At 42.2% G+C, this 21,942-nt stretch overlaps 2 protein-coding genes across 16 annotated transcripts in view; one reads left to right on the top strand and one right to left on the bottom strand.

Annotated features, from left to right (window-relative positions):
• The first annotated feature begins 380 nt into the window (after window positions 1–380).
• Window positions 381–19,236, top strand: LOC135557523 (probable ribonuclease ZC3H12D). Of its 4 annotated transcripts, XM_064990846.1 has the most exons (7): window positions 381–486; window positions 5,810–5,862; window positions 13,207–13,754; window positions 15,978–16,117; window positions 16,668–16,905; window positions 17,244–17,350; window positions 17,890–19,236. In XM_064990846.1, exons 3-7 carry the CDS (start codon window positions 13,426–13,428, stop codon window positions 18,918–18,920), a joined length of 1,845 nt encoding a protein of 614 aa, XP_064846918.1. In that variant the 5' UTR covers window positions 381–486; window positions 5,810–5,862; window positions 13,207–13,425; the 3' UTR covers window positions 18,921–19,236. The 4 variants fall into 4 exon arrangements, with proteins under 4 accessions (XP_064846918.1, XP_064846920.1, XP_064846917.1 ...); XM_064990848.1 differs by lacking the exon at window positions 5,810–5,862 and having other exon boundaries at window positions 16,671–16,905; XM_064990845.1 differs by lacking the exon at window positions 5,810–5,862.
• Window positions 19,237–19,488: 252 nt separating this feature from the next.
• The window catches only part of LOC135557522 (TGF-beta-activated kinase 1 and MAP3K7-binding protein 2-like), a 70,585-nt gene continuing 68,131 nt past the window's right edge, over window positions 19,489–21,942 (bottom strand). For 10 of the 12 annotated variants that reach the window (XM_064990831.1, XM_064990829.1, XM_064990832.1 and 7 more), the window contains one exon: window positions 19,489–21,547. In XM_064990831.1, coding sequence (XP_064846903.1) covers window positions 21,435–21,547 — 113 coding nt within the window. In that variant the 3' untranslated portion in view covers window positions 19,489–21,434. The remainder of the gene's footprint in view (window positions 21,548–21,942) is intronic. The other 2 variants (XM_064990841.1, XM_064990840.1) reach the window with 2 other exon arrangements.

Here is a 21,942-nt window from a genome sequence, read left to right as displayed (position 1 = left end):
GGGTCATAGGTAGAACCCTTTGCAAAGGGTTCTACCTAGCACCAAAAAGGGTTCCCCTTTGGGACAAACCTGAAGAACCCTATATGGTTCTATTTAGCACCTTTTTCTCAAAGCATGTTGTGAAGCGGAATGTAAAAAATGGCTCAACTTACCCCACTCTCCCCTATTAAGTCTCAAGGAGACCCACTGTGTTGTAGCCACACCAGGAAGAACAGAGAAAGGGGAAAAACCTCTGGGCTCACATACAACAAGCTTTCTAGCCAAAACTCTGCATGGGGCTACAATGAGGAAGTGAAATGACTGCATTTGTCTTTTGCTTCCTTGCTGGCAATGGTCTGAGTAAAGTCTCAGGAGACTTCCTCATATGAATAAAAACAGTACACACAGGTTCTGTCTCTCACCGTGACCGAGTTGGCTCTCTCCTTCACACAACAACAGGCTCGCTACCAGACAAGCAGGCTGATGCTTCTTCTAACCACCACAACAGTAAGTAGAGAGAGAAAAAAATGAGCATCTAATATCCATATCTTTTTGAGCTGCAAGGGTTTACAGTAGGGAAATGTTTGTAACTTCTTAGAGCCAATGTATTTTTTTGTTAGTTTTTGTTTCTGTGATAGTTCATTTGGATTATGTGTCTTCCTGATATACAGTATATGTGTGTGCTTAAAAGAGACTACAAACTGGGCACACAGTCAACAGCCAGTTCTGTTTTCATAGAATTTCAAACAGCATTGTAAACATTGAAATTAGGGTAAAACTTCAACTTCAATACATTGACTTAACCTGACTAACAGGTTGTTGCATCAATCTAATTCCAGCATAATCATTAGAACTATGTACTGTGTATGTAGAAATTGCGTTGAAAACTCCATGTAGAAATGATGTTGAATATTAGACATTGGTTATTTGACCTTGTTTCAATGTTGATAGTAAAATGGTATGTTTGAATCAAAGTCATTGTTTCAACGTCATGCCATCAACCTAAATAAAGAGATAAATTGAAACAAGATGCAAATACACAGTCCAAAGATTCCTGTCTGAATAGGAAAACCTCTCTGATCTTTATGGTTGAATCTGTGTTTGGAATTCACTGCTCAACTGAGGGACCTCATAGATAATTGTATGTGTGGGGTACAGAGATGAGGTAGTCATTCAAAAATCATGTTAAGCACTATTATTGCACACAGAATGAGTCCATGCAATTCATTTGATTCCTGACCGTATGTAGGCTTGCCATAACAAAGGGGTTGAATACTTATTGACTCAAGACATTTCAGCTTTTCATTTTTTATTCATTTGTCAAATGTTTGAAAAACATCATTCCACTTTGGCCTTATGGGGTATTGTTTCTAAACCAGTGACACAAAATCTCAAATGAATCAATTTTTTAATTGAGGCTGTAACACAAAAAAACATTTAAGTCAAGGGGTGTGAATACTTTCTGAAGGCACTGTATCAGAAATAAATCCTAAATAATAAAGGTCAATATCTCATTATTTTCAGAAATAAAAGGAAATAAATAATCTCAAACTGCAGTGGTCAAATGATTTGCACACAGAAGCAAGCACCAACGAGCATCACATGTGCATTGAGCGTGGCAAACACGCTCTACAAATTAAATATTACTTTTATTATCAAGACAGAAAAATATACACGTAAAAGCTTAATTACATAAAGGAATATTCGTGGGAATATAGCCATAATATAAACAACAGAAAGGAGAAGGGAACATATTTGAAAAGTCTTCAGTTTAAAAAATACGTTGAGAAGAAGCTGCTCCCTTGTGTGGATGCTACTTCTCAAAAATGTTGATATCTCTTATAATATCTGTTGTGCTAATTTTTTCATTTGATTGGAGAAAGAAAATGGTGCAATAAACTAGTGAACTATTTACCACAAAATACAGTTGAAGTCGTAAGTTTACATACACCATAGCCAAATACATTTAAACTCAGTTTTTCACAATTCCTAGTTAAAATGTCCTGTCTTAGGTCAGGTAGAATCACCAATTTATTTTAAGAATGTGAAATGTCAGAATAACAGGAGAGAGAATGATTTATTTCAGCTTCTATTTCTTTCATCACATTCCAAGTGGGTCAGAAGTTTACATACACTCAATTAGTATTTGGCAGCATTGCCTTTAAATTGTTTAACTTGGGTCAAACGTTTCTGGTAGCCTTCCACAAGCTTCCCACAATAAGTTGGGTGTATTTTGGCCCATTCCCCCTGACAGAGCTGATGTAACCGAGTCAGGTTTGTACCCTCCTGCTCGCACACAATCTTTCAGTTCTGCCCACAAATTTTCTATAGGATTGAGGTCAGGGCTTTGTGATGGCCACTCCAATACCTTGACTTTGTTGTCCTTAAGCCATTTTGCCACAACTTTGGAAGTATGCTTGGGGTCATTGTCCAAATGGGAAGACCCATTTGCAACCAAGCTTTAACTTCCTGACTGATGTCTTGAGATGTTGTTTCAAATTTCCTTTCTCATGTTGCCATCTATTTTGTGAAGAGCACCAGACCCTCCTGCAGCAAAGCACCCCCACAGCATGATGCTGCCAACCCCGTGCTTCACAGTTGGGATGGTGTTCTTTGGCTTGCAAGCCTCCCCCTTTTTCTTCCAAACATAACGATGGTCATTATGGCCAAACAGTTCTATTTTTGTTTCATCAGAACAGAGGATATTTCTCCAAAAAGTACAATCTTTTTCTCCACATTCAGTTGCAAACCGTAGTCTGGCTTTTTAATGGCGGTTTTGGAGCAGTGGCTTCTTCCTTGCTGAGCGGCCTTTCAGGTTATGTCGATATAGGACTCATTTTACTGTGGATATAGATACCTTTGTACTTGTTTCCTCCAGCATCTTCACAAGGTCCTTTGCTGTTGTTCTGGGATGGATCTGCACTTTTCGCACCAAAGTACGTTCATCTCAAGGAAACAGAACACATCTCCTACCTGAGCAGTATGATGGCTGCATGGTCCCATGGTGTTTATACTTGCGTACTATTGATTGTACAAATGAACGTGGCACCTTCAGGCATTTGGAAATTGCTCCCAAGGATGACTCGTGCCTTGTGGAGGTCTTGGCTGATTTATTTTTATTTTCCCGTGATGTCAAGCGAAGAGGCACTGAGTTTGAAGGTAGGCCTTGAAATACATCCACAGGTACACCTCCAATTGACTCAAATGATGTAAATTAAAAAGCTTCTAAAGCTATGACGTCATTTTCTGGAATTTTCCAAGCTGTTTAAAGGCACAGTCATCTTAGTGTATGTAAACTTCTGACCCACTGGAATTGTGATACAGTGAATTATAAGTGAAATAATCTGTCTGTAAACAATTGTTGGAAAAATGACTTGTATCATGCACAAAGTAGATGTCCTAACTGACTTGCCAAAACTACGGTTTGTTAACAAGACATTTGTGGAGTGGTTGAAAAACAAGTTTTAATGACTCCAACCTTAGTGTATGTAAACGTCCTACCTCAACTGTACATACAAAATAATACATATAGGAGCAAATCAGCCTGAATATCAGGACACACAACTGAAACGCATTTCAACAACTAATTAATAATCACATTGCATGTGAAACTGTTCTTTAGAAATTGCAACTCCTCTGTCCCCACGAAAAGTGTGTTTATGGATCCATCTACATTCATTCCACCTGGGTGGGACTATTGACCCAGCTGTGGACACATATTACAGACTGGTGCATAAACACATACACAATATATACTAAAGTACGTGGACACCCCTTTAAATTAGTGGATTAGGCTGTTTCAGCCAAACTGTTGCTGATAGGTGTATAAAATCAAGCACACAGCATTGCAATCTCCATAGACAAATGTTTGCATTAGAAAGGCCATATTGAACAGCTCAGTGACATTCAATGTGGCACTGTCATGGGATCAACCTTTCCAACAAGTCAGTTTGTCAAATTTCTGCCCTGCTAAACTGTAAGTGCTGTTATTGTGAAGTGTAAACGTCTAGGAGCAACAACAGCTCAGCTGTGAAGTGGTAGGCCACACAAGCTCACAGAACAGGACCACCAAATGTTGAAGTGAGTAGCACATATACATTTTATTTAACTAGGCAAGTCAGTTAAGAACAAATTCTTATTTTCAATGATGGCCTAGGAACAGTGGGTTAACTGCCTGTTCAGGGGCAGAACGACAGATTTGTACCTTGTCAGCTTGGGGATTTGAACTTGCAACCTTCCGGTTACTACTTACCAACGCTCTAACCACTAGGCTACGCTGCCGCTACATCATCTGTCCACGGTTGCAACACTCACTACCGAGTTCCAAACTACCTTGAACGCAACGTCAGCCCAATAACTGTTCGTCAGGAGCTTAATGAAATGGGTTTCCATGGTCGAGCAGTCACACACAATGCCAAGCGTCGGCTGTAGTGGTGTAAAGCTTGCCGCCATTGGACTCTTGAGCAGTGGAAACGTGTTCTCTGGAGTGATGAATCACGCTTCACCATCTGGCAGTCCAACGGACTAATCTGGGTTTGGCGGATACCAGGAGAACGCTACCTGCCCCAATGCATAGTGCCAACTGTAAAATTTGGTGGAGGAGGAATAATGGTCTGGGGCTGTTTTTCATGGTTTGGGCTGGGCCCCTTAGTTCCAGTGAAAGGAAATCTTAACGCTACAGCATACAATGACATTCTAGATGATTCTGTGCTTCCAACTTTGTGGAAAGCATTCCCAGAAGAGTGGAGGCTGTTATAGCAGCAAATGGGGGACCAACTCCATATTTATGCCTAGGATTTTGGAATGAGATGTTTGATGAGCAGGTGTCCACATACTTATGGTCATGTAGTATATATCCAAGCTAAAGGCTTCTATCCCTTATTTCAGGAATAACTTCCTCTATAGTCATCTGCGAGGACAAGGGAGGCACTGTTACTGTACAAGACTACACTGCCTATACCATTGAAGTACTCAGGCAACTGAATGACCCGCAAAACACCAGTCTCAACATCAACAGTGAAGGGGCGACACCGGGATGCTGGCCTTCTCGACAGAGTTCCTCTGTCCAGTGTCTGTGTCTTAATCTTTTCTTTTTATTTGCCAGTCTGAGGCTTTTCTTTGCAACTCTGCCTAGAAGGCCAGGATCCCGGAGTCGCCTCTTCACTGTTGACATTGAGACTGGTATTTTGAGGGTACTTTTTAATGAAGCTGCCAGTTGAGGACTTGTGAGGCATCTGTTTCTCAAACTTGACACTCTAATGTACTTGTCCTCTTGCTCAGTTGTGCACTGGAGCCTCCCACTCCTCTTTCTATTCTAGTTAGATCCAGTTTTGCGCTGTTCTGTGAAGGGAATCATACATAGTGTTGTATGAGATCTTCAGTTTCTTGGCAATTTCTCGCATGGACTAGCCTTCATTTCTCAGAACAAGAATAGGCTGACATGTTTCAGAATAAAGTTCTTTGTTTCTGGCCATTTTGAGTCTGTAATCGAACCCACAAATGCTGATGCTCTAGATACTCAACTAGTCTAAAGAAGGCCATTTTTATTGTTTCTTTAATCAGGACAAGTTTCTTTAATCAGAACAGTTTTCAGCTGTGCTCAACATAATTGCAAAAGGGTTTTCTAATGTTCAATTAGCCTTTTAAAACTATAAATTTGGATTAGCTAACACAACGTGACATTGGAACACAGGAGTGATGGTTGCTGATAATGGGCCTCTGTACGCCTATGTAGAGATTCCATAATTAATCAGCCGTTTCCAGCTACAATAGTCATTTACAACATTAACAATGGACAAATAATCAAAATTTTTTTTTGCCTTTCTTTCAGAAACAAGGACATTTCTAAGTGACCCCTAACTTTTGAACAGTAGTGGATATCAAGCAAGTATTTTTTTTCCACAAGTATTATCAGATCAACTGTTTTGTACAGATACTTGTCAGACTCAAGTTACAAATGCATGTTTCACAAATGTAGTGCACTGGGCCTTAACTAGTCCTGTATTAGCGTACAAACGCTGCACATCCACCCCCAAACTACTTCCTGTGGCTATGCCCTTATGATATCACCTTAGCTCCTTACATTCATTCTATTGATGAAAGCCGTTGTTTACCTCTTGTGTCGCACACATTTCATTCAACATTTAATTCTAGCTCACAATCAAGGACAGCTGTGTATTCTCTTAAACAGTGGTGAAGTGTGGGCCTGTGACTATGTAACCTTGTGACACTGTCCGACTGGACTCTGTGCAGGTTCCGAGTTAAGTGGAATGGAGTACTATGGAATGTTGTAATCTTGTTATCTTCCTGCAGATGGCAGTATTGGGTCATGACCTGAGGGCCCACTTATTTTCTTTCTCCAATTAAATCTAAACGTAAACTTTTCAAACATATTCCATTCTCCTTTCTCTTGTTTGTATTATGGTTATATTCCCGAATTTCACTAATATCTCTTTATGTAACGAAGCTTTTAAGTGTGTATTTTCCTGTCTTTATATTAATAATAATAATAATAATATTTTATTTGTAGGGCTCGTTTCCCACACTTAATGCATATTTGAAGCTTGTTGGTGCTTGCTTCTGTGCGCAAATAATTTGTCCACTGCAGTTCGAGATTATTTATTCCCTTTTAGTTATGAAAAGAAGCTGATACTGGCCTTTATTGTTTATGATTTATTTCTGATATTTTAGCTTAATTCAATTCATTTATACTATGGTGTTTCTATACCAAGAAAACTCTACATTTTACAGTAGCCTATGTATTGCCTACCTAAAACATCCATTGATACATTTGAAGTCCTTAAAAATAGAAACGCCATATCCTAGTAAACTATAACCCCATGTTTTTTTGCAAAACAGAAATATCACATTTACATAAGTATTCAGACCCTTTACTCACTACACAAGCCACTCCTGTGTTGTCTTGGCTGTGTGCTTAGGGTCGTTGTCCTGTTGGAAGGTGAACCTTCACCCCAGTCTGAGATCCTGAGTGCTCTGGAACAGGTTTTCATCAAGGACCTCTCTATACGTTGCTCCACTTAATCTTTCCCTCGATTCTGACTCGTCTCACAGTCCCTGCCGCTCAAAAACATCTACACAGCATGGTGCTGCCATCATCATGCTTCACCGTAGGGATGGTGCCAGGTTTCCTCCAGACGTGACACTTGGCATTCAGGCCAAAGTGTTCAATCTTGGTTTCATCCAACCAGAGACTCTTGTTTCTCATAGTCTGAGAGTCCTTTAGGTGCCTTTAAGCAAACAAACTGTCTGATTAGGAGGAATAATATCCGACAATACCTTTTTAATTCTTTGCGCTATGCATTTTGCGAAAAATATTGAAGTATAAGGGACCTCCAATTTTTTTTAAACGGACTGGATCTTTATATTTACCACCTGGTTCCTGTTTCAGGAATAATGAAATCAGACCTTCTTGTTGAGTATCTGATAATCTACCATTTTTATAGGAATGTTTAAAACATATTAATAATGGTCCTCTGAGTACATCAACAAAGGTTTGGTATACCTTAACTGGTATGTCATCCAGCCCTGGAGTTTTCCCGGACTTAAAGGCTTTAATAGCATCAAGAAGTTCCTCCTCTGTAATGTGGCCTTCACATGAGTCTACAGCTGTTAATTTTATTAATAGAAAAAAAAATCCATAGAATTAACTTTGGTTAGTGGAGATGGAGGAGACTGAAACGAAAACATATGCTTAAAGTACTTTGCTTCCTCTTTCAAAATATTATTTAGTGAATCACGGGTGACTCTGTCATTAGTTTCAGTAAATCATTTTTGGTAGCATTTCTATGTTGAAGATTAGAAAAGAATATGGGGCATTTTTCTCCATATTCCATCCAGTTCACTTTATTTTGTATAATAATAAACTCAGCAAAAATAGAAACGTCCTCTCACTGTCAACTGTGTTTATTTTCAGGAAACTTAACGTGTCAATATTTGTTTGAACATAAGATTCAACAACTGAGACATAAACTGAACAAGTTCCACAGACATGTGATTAACAGAAATTGAATAATGTGTCCCTGAACAAAGGGGGGGCCAAAATCAAAAGTAACAGTCAGTATCTGGTGTGGCCACCAGCTGCATTAAGTACTGCAGTGCATCTCCTCCTCATGGACTGCACCAGATGTGCCAGTTCTCGCTGTGAGATGTTACCCCACTCTTCCATCAAAGCACATGCAAGTTCCTGGGGATTCCTGGGGGAATGGCCCTAGCCCTCACCCTCCGGTCCAACAGGTCCTAGACGTGCTCAATGAGATTGAGATCCGGGCTCTTCGCTGGCCATGGCAGAACACTGACATTCCTGTCTTACAGGAAATCACGCACAGAACGAGCAGTATGGCTGGTGGCATTGTCATACTGGAGGGTCATGTCAGGATGAGACTGCAGGAAGGGTACCACATGAGGGACGAGGATGTTTTCCCTGTAACGCACAGCTTTGAGATTCCCTGCAATGACAACAAGCTCAGTCCAATGATGCTGTGACACACCGCCCCAGACCATAACGGACCAACCACCTCCAAATCGATCCCGCTCCAGAGTGCAGGCTTCGGTGTAAAGATCATTCCTTCGATGATAAATGTAAATCTGACCATCACCCCTGGTGAGACAAAACAACGACTCGTCAGTGAAGAGCACTTTTTGCCAGTCCTGTCTGGTCCAGCGACGGTGCCCATAGGCGACGTTGTTGCCGGTAATGTCTGGTGAGGACCTGCCTTACAACAGGCCTACAAGCCCTCAGTCCAGCCTCTCTCAGCCTATTGCGGACAGTCTGAGTACTGATGGAGGGATTGTGCGTTCCTGGTGTAACTCGGGCAGTTGTTGTTGCCATCCTATACCTGAGGAAGATCAGCTGTCCGTCCTGCCTCCCTGTAGCACTGTCTTAGGCCTCTTACAGTATGGACGTTGCAATTTATTGCCCTGGCCACATCTGCAGTCCTCATGCCTCCTTGCAGCATGCCTAAGGCACGTTCACGCAGATGAGCATGGACCCTGGGCATCTTTCTTTAGTTTTTTTCAGAGTCAGTAGAAAGGCCTCTTTAGTGTCCTAAGTTTTCACAACTCTGACCTTAATTACCGTCTGTTAGCTGTTAATGTCTTAATGAATGTTCCAGAGGTGCATGTTCATTAATTGTTTATGACTCATTGAACAAGCATGGGAAACAGTGTGTAAAACATTTACAATGAAGATCTGTGAAGTTATTTGGATTTTTACAAATTATCTTTGAAAGACAAGGTCCTATAAAAGGACATTTCTTTTTTTGGTGAGTTAATTTTACATTTGATCTTTCTTGAATAAGTTCCAACATTTCTTTTTGTTTTTCTTCTAACTTTCTGTGTCTCTATGGTACAGTTGTATTTCTATCTATCTGTACTGTTAGTCCTTCTATTTCTTTTGTTGATATGGACCCTTTTGACCTAAATTGCTTTTGTTTTAGAGATGAGCGTAGAATTGCATGGCCTCTAAAGGCACATTTAAAAGTGTCCCATACATTAAGGGGATCTGCTGTACCTATGTTACGTTGGAAATAGTCTGTTATAAATTCTTCTGTCCTAGGTAAAAACCAGTTATCATCCAATAGGCTTTAATTAAACTTCCAATATCTTCGCCCACGTGGATATTCTGTAAGAGTAATATAAACACACCTAGTCATTCAAGGGTTTTTCTTTATTTTTACTATTTTCTACATTATAGAATAAAACTATGAAATAACACATATGGAATCATGTAGTAACCAAAAAAGTGTTAAACAAATCAAAATATATTTGAGATTCTTCAAATAGCCACCCTTTACCTTGATGACAGCTTTGCACACTCTTGGCATTCTCTCAACCAGCTTCACCTGGAATGTTTTTCCAACAGTCTTGAAGGAGCTCCAACTTATGCTGAGCACTTGTTGGCTGCTTTCCCTTCACTCTGCGGTCCGACTCATCCCAAACCATCTCAATTTGGTTGAGGTTGGGGGATTGTGGGGGACAGATCATCTGATGCAGCACTCCATCACTCTCCTTCTATGTGAAATAGCCCTTAAACAGCCTGGAGGTGTGTTGGGTCCAAACCAGATGGGATGGTGTATCGCTGCAGAATGCTGTGGTAGCCATGCTGGTTAAGTGTGCCTTGAATTCTAAATAAATCACAGTCTCTGTCACCAGCAAAGCACGCCCACACCATGACACCTCTTCATCCATGCTTTACGGTGGGACATACACATGCGGAGATCTTCCGTTCACCCACACTGGGTGTCTCACAAAGACACAGCAGTTGGAACCAAAAATCTCACATTTGGACTCCAGACCAAAGGACAAATCTCCACCGGGTCTAATGCCCATTGCTCATATCTCTTGGCTTAAGCAAGTCTCTTCTTTTTATTGGTGACTTTAAGTAGTGGTTTCTTTGCAGCAATTCGACCATGAAGGCCTGATTCACAGTCTCTGAACAATTGATGCTGATATGTGTGTTACTTGAACTCTGAAGCATTTATTTGGGCTGCAATTTCTGAGGCTGGGAACTCTAATGATCCTCTGCACGAGAGGTAACTCTGGGTCTTCCTTTCCTGTGGTGATCCTCATGAGAGCCAGTTTCATTATAGCGCTTGATGGTTTGTGTGACTGCACTTGAAGAAACTTTCAAAGTTCTTGAAATTTTCTGTATTGACTGACCTTCATGCCTTAAAGTAATGATGGACTGTCGTTTCTCTTTGCTTATTTGAGCTGTTCTCGCCATGATCTAATCAAATGTTATTTATTTGTCACATGCGCCGAATACAAACTTACAGTAAAATGCTTACTTACAAGCCCTTAACCAACAATGCAGTTTTAAGAAAAAGAAGTGTTAAGTAAAAAATAGATAAGTTAAACATTTAAAAAAAATAACAATAGCGAGGCTATATACAGGGGGTACAGGTACACAGTCAATGTGCGTGGGGGCACCGGTTAGTAGCAGTAATTGAGGTAATATGTACATGTAGGTAGAGTTAAAGTGGCCATGCAATATGGGCTTGGTCTTTTATCAAATAGGGCTATCTTCTGTATACCCCCATACCGTGTCACAACACAACTGATTGGCTCAAACACATTAAGAAGGAAAGAAATTCCACAAATGAACTTTTAAGAAGGCACACCTGTTAATTGAAATGGACCGCAGAGTGAAGGAAAAGCAGCCAAGTGCTCAACATATGTGGGAACTCCTTCAAGAATTCCAGTTGAAGCTGGTTGAGAGAATGCCAAGAGTGTGCAAAGCTGTCATCAAGGTAAAGAGTGGCTATTTGAAGAATCTCAAATCTAAAATATATTTTGACTTGTTTAACACTTTTTTGGTTACTACATGATTCCATGTGTTATTTCATAGTTGTGATGTCTTCACTATTATTCTATAATGTAGAAAATTGTAAAAATAAAGAAAAATCCTTGATTGAGTAGGTGTTCTAAAACTTTTGACCCCCATATACTACTCACCACTGCGACCTATATGCTCGCGTTGGCTGGCCCTTGCTCCATATTCGTCGTCAAACCCACTGGCTCCAGGTCATCTATAAGTCTTTGCTAGGTAAAGCACCGCCTTATCTCAGCTCACTGGTCACCAAAGCAACACCCACCCGTAGCACACGCTCCAGCAGGTATATTTCACTGGCCATCCCCGAAGCCAAAACCTCATTTGGCCGCCTTTCCTTCCAGGAACGAATTGCAAAAATATCAGAAGCTGGAGTCTTATATCTATATCTATCTCCCTCTCTAACTTTAAGCATCAGCTGTCTGTGCAGGTTACCGATCACTGTACCTGTACACATCCCATCTGTAAATAGCACACCCAACTACCTCATCCTGATAGTATTACTTACCCTCTTGCTCTTTTGCACCCCAGTATCTCTACTTGCACATCATCATCTACACATCTATCACGCTAGTATTAATGCTAAATTGTTATTATTTTTGCCTCTAAGGCCTATTTATTGCCTACCTCCCTACTCCTCTACATTTTCACACACTGTACATAGATTTTTCATTTTTTCCCCCAATTTTTATTTTATTTTGTGTTATTTACTGCACTTTTGTTTATGTGTAACTCTGTGCTATTGTTTTTGTCGCACTGCTTTGCTTTATCTTGGACAGGTCGCAGTTGTAAACGAGAGCTTGTTCTCAACGGGCCTACCTGGTTAAATAAAGTTGAAATAAAATGTAAAAAATAAAGTCGGCATGTGTCGAGTCTGGTGCAGAATGATTCATCTCTGGTTTGAGATGAAGTGGTGTGAGGGGATGTGGTTACATGTAGATTGTTCAAGCTGTGAAGAGGTATAAGATCATAAAAACTGTTCTCACATGCAAATGAACATGGGGGTGTAGGGTACCTTAATGTAAATTGATTTTCAACTTGTTCTGCATGTAGATGACTAACTGGCATGGTATGCTTATTTGTTCGAGTTTATATTAAAACATGGCAATGTTAGTCTTAGCCTGACATTTACTTCCTCTTTTTCCAAGTCTCTTATCAAACCGACGACACCACTGCCTTTCAAAGTCGAATGCAAATCAGGAAGAAAGGGTGCTATGAAGGAACAAGTGATGGGGGTGGATGGCATTTCACAGAAGGCCTAACAATTGTATGTGTGCATGCAAGTGTAACTTCACATTCTAAAATAGAGATAAGGGGTTTCACTGAGGGCTTGTTCACTGTTCACTGTCTACGATCTGTGTAAAATACACGTTATCTTAGTATTGTTGACAACTTCTTGCTATTCTTAGAGTTAAGCACATTCCGGAACCAGAATAGAAGGTAAAGGGTGGGCTGAACCTGTATGGAATGCATGTCACTTTCACCCTCCCAGTCATTAGTGCAGTCACTTTGTAAAATAATTATTGGGGTTTTCCAGATTATCTTTAGAAGATGTCTGACTGGGATGGTGTTCAAGTTTTTGCAAAACAAATATCATAAAACATTTCTGTTTTGAGACCAACATCCTCAACGATTCCAGTGGTGTATATTTGTTATGACAACGGACACCACTGGTATCAGACATCAAATGAAAGCATTAGAGCAGGGCTTTATTTAAGTTGGCCCGAGACTACAGGGGCTTTCTCGACCTGTTATGACGTGCGTGCGTGATCATGAGGCTGTGGCAGCGCAAGCAGCCAATTCTATCACTGCCAGTCTAACCACATTCAAAGTGTCTAAAAGTCCCTGTGACTCCACCATGATACTTCCTGTGTTTACAGAACCAGAGAATGCCTCACCTCAACTCTTCTGCACCTGTCAAATCTTCCAAAACTGACACTGTTGCTGTGGAAACCATGATGAAATGATAGAAAAGGGAGGCGAGGAGGATTCCCCGACAGACAGAGCCCTGCCAGGAGCCTGGAAGGAGGACACCTAAACTACTTAGAGACACTGACAGAACTGAGGGAGGAAGCCTAACTGAGCTGAGGACCAGCAGCATGGACCAGCAGCATGGAAAAGTGGAGCGCTTCCTCAAGCTGGGCTACTCCCACAGTGACATTGTGCGCGTGTTGGAGAGCCTGCGCCATGACGCCCAGACAAACGACATACTGGAGGAGCTGATCAAGACCTGCCAGACCCCCACTACCACTACCACCACCCCATCCATACCAGCCATGCGCTCAGCCTACTCCAGCCCACAGCTGATCCCCCGAGGCTGCAGCTCTCCCCAGCCCAGCCAGCCCCTGCGGCCCAGCTCAGCGACAGACAGGGATCCCACTGGGGGATTCAGACCAGTGGTCATTGATGGGAGCAATGTGGCCATGAGGTGAGTTTACTGATCCTCCATTTAGGACTATAGGGATTGTAGCATTAGATGAATAAAGACAGAGTACTGGATGAAATGCTAGCACAAATGATGGTAATGTAAGTACTAATGAGAAAAAAACACAACAGCACATAGGGATTTATCTGGTCACGGACAGTACCTGTATTGTCACGGTACATTGCCCCCATAGAGAGCATGTGAAGTAGTACATCAATGTTCCTTTCATTTTTACTTTATGCGGCTACCTGACTTGTCCTATTCTGGGCAGATGTTACCCACTGAGGTATAAATAACGGTGTTACCATTGCGTTCCAGTGACTGAATGCTATATCCACTCCAGTTTCACTTCACAGACCAACTCATCTCACGCTTCCTCATTAATAGAGAGGGAAGTGAGAGTGGGCGATGCTTTGAGGTGAATTTCAGAAGAATCTGCGGTGGCTGGCAGGTGACCACAGGTCTATGAGAGGAGGACCTTTGCCTTCAACATAAATAACTCGTATTCAGATGCAATGGCAATTGGCTATTGATCAATAGCATCAGATATGCTATAACAATAGTGAGAGAAAAAAATAGTTAAAAATACTCTGCGATAATCAACAGGTGATGGGAAGGAGGGGATGAAACTATAGCAGAAACTGAGAGGAACAAAACAAATCAAATCAAATTTATTTATATAGCCCTTCGTACATCAGCTGATATCTCAAAGTGCTGTACAGAAACCCAGCCTAAAACCCCAAACAGCAAGCAATGCAGGTGTAGAAGCACGGTGGCTAGGAAAAACTCCCTAGAAAGGCCAAAACCTAGGAAGAAACCTAGAGAGGAACCAGGCTATGTGGGGTGGCCAGTCCTCTTCTGGCTGTGCCGGGTGGAGATTATAACAGAACATGGCCAAGATGTTCAAATGTTCATAAATGACCAGCATGGTCCAATAATAATAAGGCAGAACAGTTGAAACTGGAGCAGCAGCACAGCCAGGTGGACTGGGGACAGCAAGGAGTCATCATGTCAGGTAGTCCTGAGGCATGGTCCTAGGGCTCAGGTCCTCCGAGAGAGAGAAAGAAAGAGAGAAAGAGAGAATTAGAGAGAGCACACTTAAATTCACACAGGACACCGAATAGAACAGGAGAAGTACTCCAGATATAACAAACTGACCCTAGCCCCCCGACACATAAACTACTGCAGCATAAATACTGGAGGCTGAGACAGGAGGGGTCAGGAGACACTGTGGCCCCATCCGAGGACACCCCCGGACAGGGCCAAACAGGAAGGATAGGATATCAGAGTGTTCACTGTGTTCACTTCTCATAAATCTGAGATTTTCTTTCCGACACAGATCACTCGTCTTGAATTAGATCTGCTTTTTGCTGGGGACTGTCGCTGAACTTTTGAAAGTTTCTACTTCTAAGGCACAGTCACTCCTCTCATACTCACCCCTTTGGCAGATATCTCAGTGACTGTGCAGTTTGCTTACAAAACCACCTTTGATTACTCAAGTCCTGAGTTTCCTTGTCCCGAAAGGTCTCTGTGTGACTGGAGAGAAGAAAAAAAAATCTACCCAAAACACTGTCTCAACTTTCTAAGCAAAGGACATCTTTCTACTCATCATTGTGTATTTTCTATAACATCATTGTTGTTCTAGTGTTGTTGTTTGGTTCGGGTGCCCCAGTGGTTTAAAAATAGGCAATGAGATCTTATGTTTGGTGCAAAGCTGCCTACCACTTCCTGATGGTAGATTGCTCTATTTACTGATGCCTGTAGGCAAATCATCCTCTCTCAGTGAGCTGCTGTCAGTCAGGCCCTTTGAGGCCTCCGCGCAACCAGTCTTAGACCTGTCTAAAGTTCCGCTGGAGACATCACGCCATTACCATACAGGATGCTGCAGCTCACATCTGTCATGCGAGGTTAAATAAGTGTAACATTATACCTTATCCAAAACTTTTCCAAGAACAGAAGAGTAGTGTTGTTGAAGAGGCACACAGAGATTCTGAGACTTCCTGTTATTCCAGTTTATAGTCATTTGGGGAGATAGTTTTCCCTTAAGGCTGGTTTCTGGGATTGAAGGACACACAACAGTGTCTTTGCTGTGGTTCTGCAAAAGAGTTCACATGAATTGGAGTAGTTGGGTCACGCGGCTGACAGGATTTCTGAGAAGGGAAGAGAGACGTGACAGCTGTTTAGAAGTGAAAAAAGGAAGCTAATTTTCATACTCTGTCTTTGTAGCCATGGCAACAAGCAAGTGTTTTCATGCCGGGGGCTGCTGCTGGCAGTCAGGTGGTTTCTGGAGAGGGGTCTTCGTGACATCACTGTGTTCGTGCCCCTGTGGAGGAAGGAGCAGCCCAGTCCCGAGGCCCCCATGACAGGTAGGACACACACCTGTTATACTGTCTGACCAGGGCTAGATGGCACTGTGATGCTAACGGTCACCAACACACAGAGATCTACAATCCCTTACAAAACAGATTCGTTTTGAAACTGCAGTACAAGTGCTGTGGTATTTTGCAGAATAACTGCAGTTGAACTGCAGTTATACTGTACTGTAGCTGCAGTTACACTGCAAAATGACTGCAGTATGGACGCAGTATTGCAGCATATTGCTGTTATACTGCACTCTGACTGCAATCTTTTTTTCCGTAAGGGACATTAATGGTCCAGGTTTCAATCTTCTTTATGGCCTTTTATAACTGAGAATTGTTGTTCACACCATGTCTTTGGACCAAATGGCACCATTTTCCCTATGTAGTGCACTACCTGTAACCAGGGCCCATAGGGCTTTGGTCAAAAGGCTCAGGTCAAAAGTAGTGCACTATATAGGGAAAAATGTGCCATTTGGGACAAAGACCATGTCTTGTTAATGGCTGACATATGACCCATCAACTCCGTGAAACCCTAACCTCTTGTCACGTGACCCAGCAGATCAGCACATCCTCCATGAGCTGGAGAAGAGAACGATCCTGGTGTACACCCCGTCACGCTGCGTCAACGGGAAGAGAGTGGTGTGTTACGACGACCGCTACATCGTCAAGCTGGCCTACGAGTCCGACGGCATCGTTGTGTCCAATGACAACTACAGAGACCTGCAGATAGAGAGGCCAGAGTGGAAGACGTTTATAGAGGAAAGGCTGTTGATGTACAGCTTCGCCAATGACAAGTAAGTCTCAACACTGAATCGCTCAGCAAAGGTCAAATCAAATCAAATCAAACCGCATTTGTCACGGGCGCCGAATACAACAGGCGTAGACCTTGCTGTGAAATGCTTACTTACAAGCCCTTAACATCTATGAGGGTACCTGATGCAGGGCCTATAAGGAGGATATAAACCATTTTAAATTGGGATTGGGGACAGGGATACAGTACGAGAGAGATGGTTCCACCACCTACAGAATCACTCCAGCTTGTAAACATATGATAGATCTGTAACAAAGACATGGCTTCCAAGAGATTTGAGCATCATGCTTACTTTCGCCTTTCTATGACTTTATATTCGAGGTTCATGCCTCCAGATGATCCTCTGGGAAGGAATGGCCCAACGATTGACAACTTTCTGATGAAAAAGCAGTGGACCCCAGAAAACAAGCAGCAGCATTGCCCGTATGGTTGGTAGATATTTTTTTACAATACACACTTTTATTTTCAGTTTCCTTTCTCATTTATCTGGGGGGTTTCGACTGTAACTCCAATATGAGCCAGCTGAGCAGGATTTGATTTCCAGTTTGTGATTAGCAGTTGGGTCTTGTGATTTTATTTGGTTGCCTGTTGGCCATGAGAGAGCAGCTCCACTCCAAGGCACAGTACCACTCACAAACAAAAGGTCTTTTTATCGACACCCAGGATAGTAGAGTTTCAGATTAAATGGCAGGCCTGGGATTATTATTACTCCTGTCAGGGGAGTCCAAAGCTCCCTCATAGCACTCCACCGTGTACCTAGGGGATCAAAAACAGGCTGGTGACCAGACTTTATTTTTGTTTGCCTTGCCAAGTGTGTTTACAGTACTGAAGAAGGGGGGGGGGGGGGCTTTACAGTGCACTCAGACGGACACACATCCTTGTTGACAGTCTCTTTAAAGAGATACATGGTACATCTGCAAGCCGTGTTTTGAAAGCCCATAAATATTCCTTATTTGTTTCTTTCCAGGAAAGAAGTGTACTTACGGAGTGAAGTGCAAGTTCTACCACCCAGAGCGCTCCAACCAATCACAGCTATCTGTGGCAGATGAGCTGAGAGCCAAGAGCAAACCTACTGCTCAAACAGACAGGGAGCGGTCATTTCTCCCCTCAGGCCCCAGCCCTGCTCTGATCCAGGAAGTCAGCCAGGAGGCCCACCCTTACACATCCCCTTATGAGCTGGATCTAACTACTACTCATCTATACAGATATCTATCCACACCACCTCCCCTTATAAAAGAAGAGCATTCCCATTCCCATAGGGCTTCGCCTAGCGATCAGTTCACCAGCCAGAGAAAAACAGGCAGCCCAACTCTACACCACAGGTCCAGCCTCCGCCTCTGCCCCAGCCCAGACACTGACGAGGCCTTCAGCTCTCTGGAAGCCTCCCTGTCCAGACTCTATGTCCAGGACCAGGCCAACAACACCAAGGGGCCAGTGGTGTCCTACACCTACAGCAGTGGGGTGGCCAACTGCAGCCAGCACAGTGGGGACTTCTACCCTTCCAGCAGCCACAGCCACAGCCACACCAGCAACCAACAGAGGCTCAGCCTGGGTGGACCCTCCTCAGCCTGGGATGCCCCGCAAAAACTGCCACAGTGTGGCTGTGACGACTCACAAAGCTTTGAGTGCAGCCCGTGCATGTACAGACACCAACATCTCCAGTCAAAGCTAGGAGGGTGCTCCTATGCTGTTCACAGTAACCATATCCATTTCACAGAGCAGCAGTACTTCCATAGTCCTCCCCCACAAAGGCAGAGTCACAGCCTCCCAGAACACAGCCCGGGACAGGGCCTCTCTGGCGAGAGAGTGGGGATGACCAGGTCCAATGGAAGTAAAGCTCCAGAGAGTGAGCAGAGGAGGAGTGTGAAGAACCAGCTCAGCACCCTCTTCCCCCACAGCATGGTAGACTATGTGATGAGTGTGTACCCACACACCCTCAATATGTCAGAGCTGGTGCCTCTGATTCAGAGGTTCCGAATCAGCCACATTCCTTTCTAACATGCAAGACCTGTGATCATTTCTCTGTAAGCATTAAACACAGTAGTCTTCAGCAGACTAGAGGAAAGGCTGAAATGTAGCAATCTGAGCTGAATGTGTTATGTCAAGTGCAATGCACTACTGTCTCCTGAATGATGCTAGTTCATTTTGAATCTAGCATTGACTTAAATATATTCAAAGCAGCATGTGTTGTTTTATCATGTAGCCTCAAACTGAGGGAAGCTATAAGACAAAATGGATGTTGACCTGTATGGTATGCAGAATAATGCTGTCCATGTAATTTTTCTTATCCATATTAAACATAAGTCATTGGCAATTGTCTGATTATCCAGCTCATTTACACACTGCCAAGCTCCCTGCACTTTATCGTACCAACTATTTTAGGTCTCTACTGCCATCTATTGGAGTGAGAAGAAATGATCCAAAGACAATTGTCATCATGTCACCACAAGCCAACAACCAATGGAATGGAATCAACATGTAGAATATCCAATAAGAAATCCAGAATAGATTTTTTTTTTTACAAATAACTTCCCAGCTAAAATCAAAAACACTTCAGATATCCAAATTATTTTATTTTGTTTTATTAATAAAACAAGTATGAACTGACTCTTCACAACGAGCTTTGCAGATAAAGCTGAAAACTGGGTTTCTTTGGGGGTTTTAGAGAAAAAAAAACATGTCATAAGTGCTTAAGAGAGACAAAGAACTTAGCTTCTACCTAATTGTTTTTTTTAACAATATACTAAGCTTTGGTAAAAAAAAAAAAAAAAAAAAGAATCTTGATTTGTGACCGCATAGATAATCAATACAAATGCCAATCTAAGGCATTAATGTAAGGCAACATGTAAAAAAAACTTCACAAAGAATAATAAACTATTCCACAATTAAGGTAAAATCATTACAATGGTAAACTTTTAAACCATCCGCATCAAACAAAAGCTTCACAGGACAAATGAAACCAAATAAAAACAAGATACAAAGAGGACAGTCACCATTTTGTCTCACTTTACTAGAAATGTAAAGATGGCACTGTCCTTGTCATCTTTTTTTTGGATATATTCTAAACTTCTGGCCAGGAGGAGATATGGTAAAGCACATACCTATATAAATATTTGCTGATTTGAAACAGGAATACTTTTAAAACATATTCATTCTGATCTTTGGAACACTCTAGAAAACCCAATTTATACTGCATAGCAAAAAACTCTGATTTCTGAAAGCCCTCGGGAAACAGTTGCCTTCCACCAAGCTGTACATAGACAACACCTTAATACAATTACCAAAGTCTTTTCTTCCATCCGATGTGAAAGCGTCTATTTTGATGCAAGTTTTAGGATGAACTGAAAAATTCATGGGTCTCGTGACGCTGAGGTGTAAAAGTCCCCAAATATTAAACCTACATTCCAGTTGTCAGATAAGATGTAATTCTGCTTCGGAGCAGGACTTTCACCAGTCCAAGAGCTCTGGCATCCTAGAAAACTCGTCCATCTTTGGATTTTGCCGCATCTGCAGATCGTACACAGGGAATTCTGCATTTACACAAGCGATGAACAACAGACTGAGTGAACAAAGCTTCAGGACTGCAGAGTTTTCATACAACTGCTCCCCCCTTTTTTTCTTCTTTTTTTTTAACACGATACTTAAAATTCTCACAGAAATCAAGTAAAGAGCTTAAAAGGGACACTGTGCTTATTGGTTTGAAAGAAAATGGAAACAAAACAAAGTTATTAAAGTCTATAAAGCTATACTTACAGGAAATACAAGTGTTTCATAGTGTGAGGAAGAAGGCATTTAAGGCACATTCAAAAATTATGTACAGTAAAAAGCTCAGGGGTATTTCTTCCCCCTATGTACTGTACACATAAAGCATGCAATTTATTTTCCGTTCTTTTTACTGTAGATTGAAGAGATTGATAAGGGACACTACAGGGGAGAACGAGAGGCAGGTTTTGGTGGCAGAAATAACACTGAGTTTCCCCCAGCCATCCTATAGAAACAGAAACCAAACAAATAGTCCACAAGTAGTCTGTTAGTTTTCCCTTCAGGTGTGAGGTGACAGCTGACCAAAGTTCCCATTCCTGATTAGGCCATCACAAATCAGCAAAGGCACCCATGTTGGTTTTCGTGCGTGTGTGTGCCCTCACACTGCAGGACACCGATAATACTGTATAAGGAAGCAGCGAGGCATCCCCAGGGGTAAAGTCGCCCGTCGAGCGTTGAGCAGGAAAGGGGGATGACCCCACGCATGCAGAGACTCCAAGGTGAGGTATCATCCAACTCTGCTGGCTAAGTAAAGTAACACAACCTGTAAACACTATCCAGTCAAGCCTTCAGCATTCTACAAACCTCGGAGGAGGGGGGGGAAAGAAACAGGCCCAAAATGAAAAAAACTACAAACCCTGTCCATTCATTTTCTTACCACTAGCAAAAGAAAAACCTTTCAAATCTAGTTTCTTTGACTCTCATAGAAAAGTGGAGCAGGGTGTTGGGTATTGTCGGCGTCTTTGTGGCTCAGAAGTGCCGTGGGAACTCGCACTGTTCACAGCGGTTGAGGGCGGGGTGGTTGAGGAAGGTGCAGGCAGTGCAGCTCCACTGCGTACCCTCGTCTTCCTCCTGGTCTGACTCTGGATAGAGAAGAGAGAAGAGAGAAGAGAGAGAGAGAGAGAGAGAGAGAGAGAGAGAGAGAGAGAGAGAGAGAGAGAGAGAGAGAGAGAGAGAGAGAGAGAGAGAGAGAGAGAGAGAGAGAGAGAGAGAGAGAGAGAGAGAGAGAGAGAGAGAGAGAGAGAGAGAGAGAGAGAGAGAGAGAGAGAGAGAGAGAGAGAGAGAGAGAGAGAGAGAGAGAGAGAGAGAGAGAGAGAGAAAAAAGAGGCTTTAGTCACCCAACAGACTACAGAGAAACACACAGACATACAGGCAGCTGCAGGCAATGAACATCCATCAATGTGTTCTCAGACTGTCAAGGGTGAATCAATGTGTCAATCAATGTGCTGGTTTGTTTTTCAGCAATAAAAATTGAATT

This window comes from Oncorhynchus masou, chromosome 16, assembly GCF_036934945.1.
Source record: "Oncorhynchus masou masou isolate Uvic2021 chromosome 16, UVic_Omas_1.1, whole genome shotgun sequence".
Classification (NCBI taxonomy): domain Eukaryota; kingdom Metazoa; phylum Chordata; class Actinopteri; order Salmoniformes; family Salmonidae; genus Oncorhynchus; species Oncorhynchus masou.
This window is presented reverse-complemented; position numbering and strand designations above follow the sequence as displayed.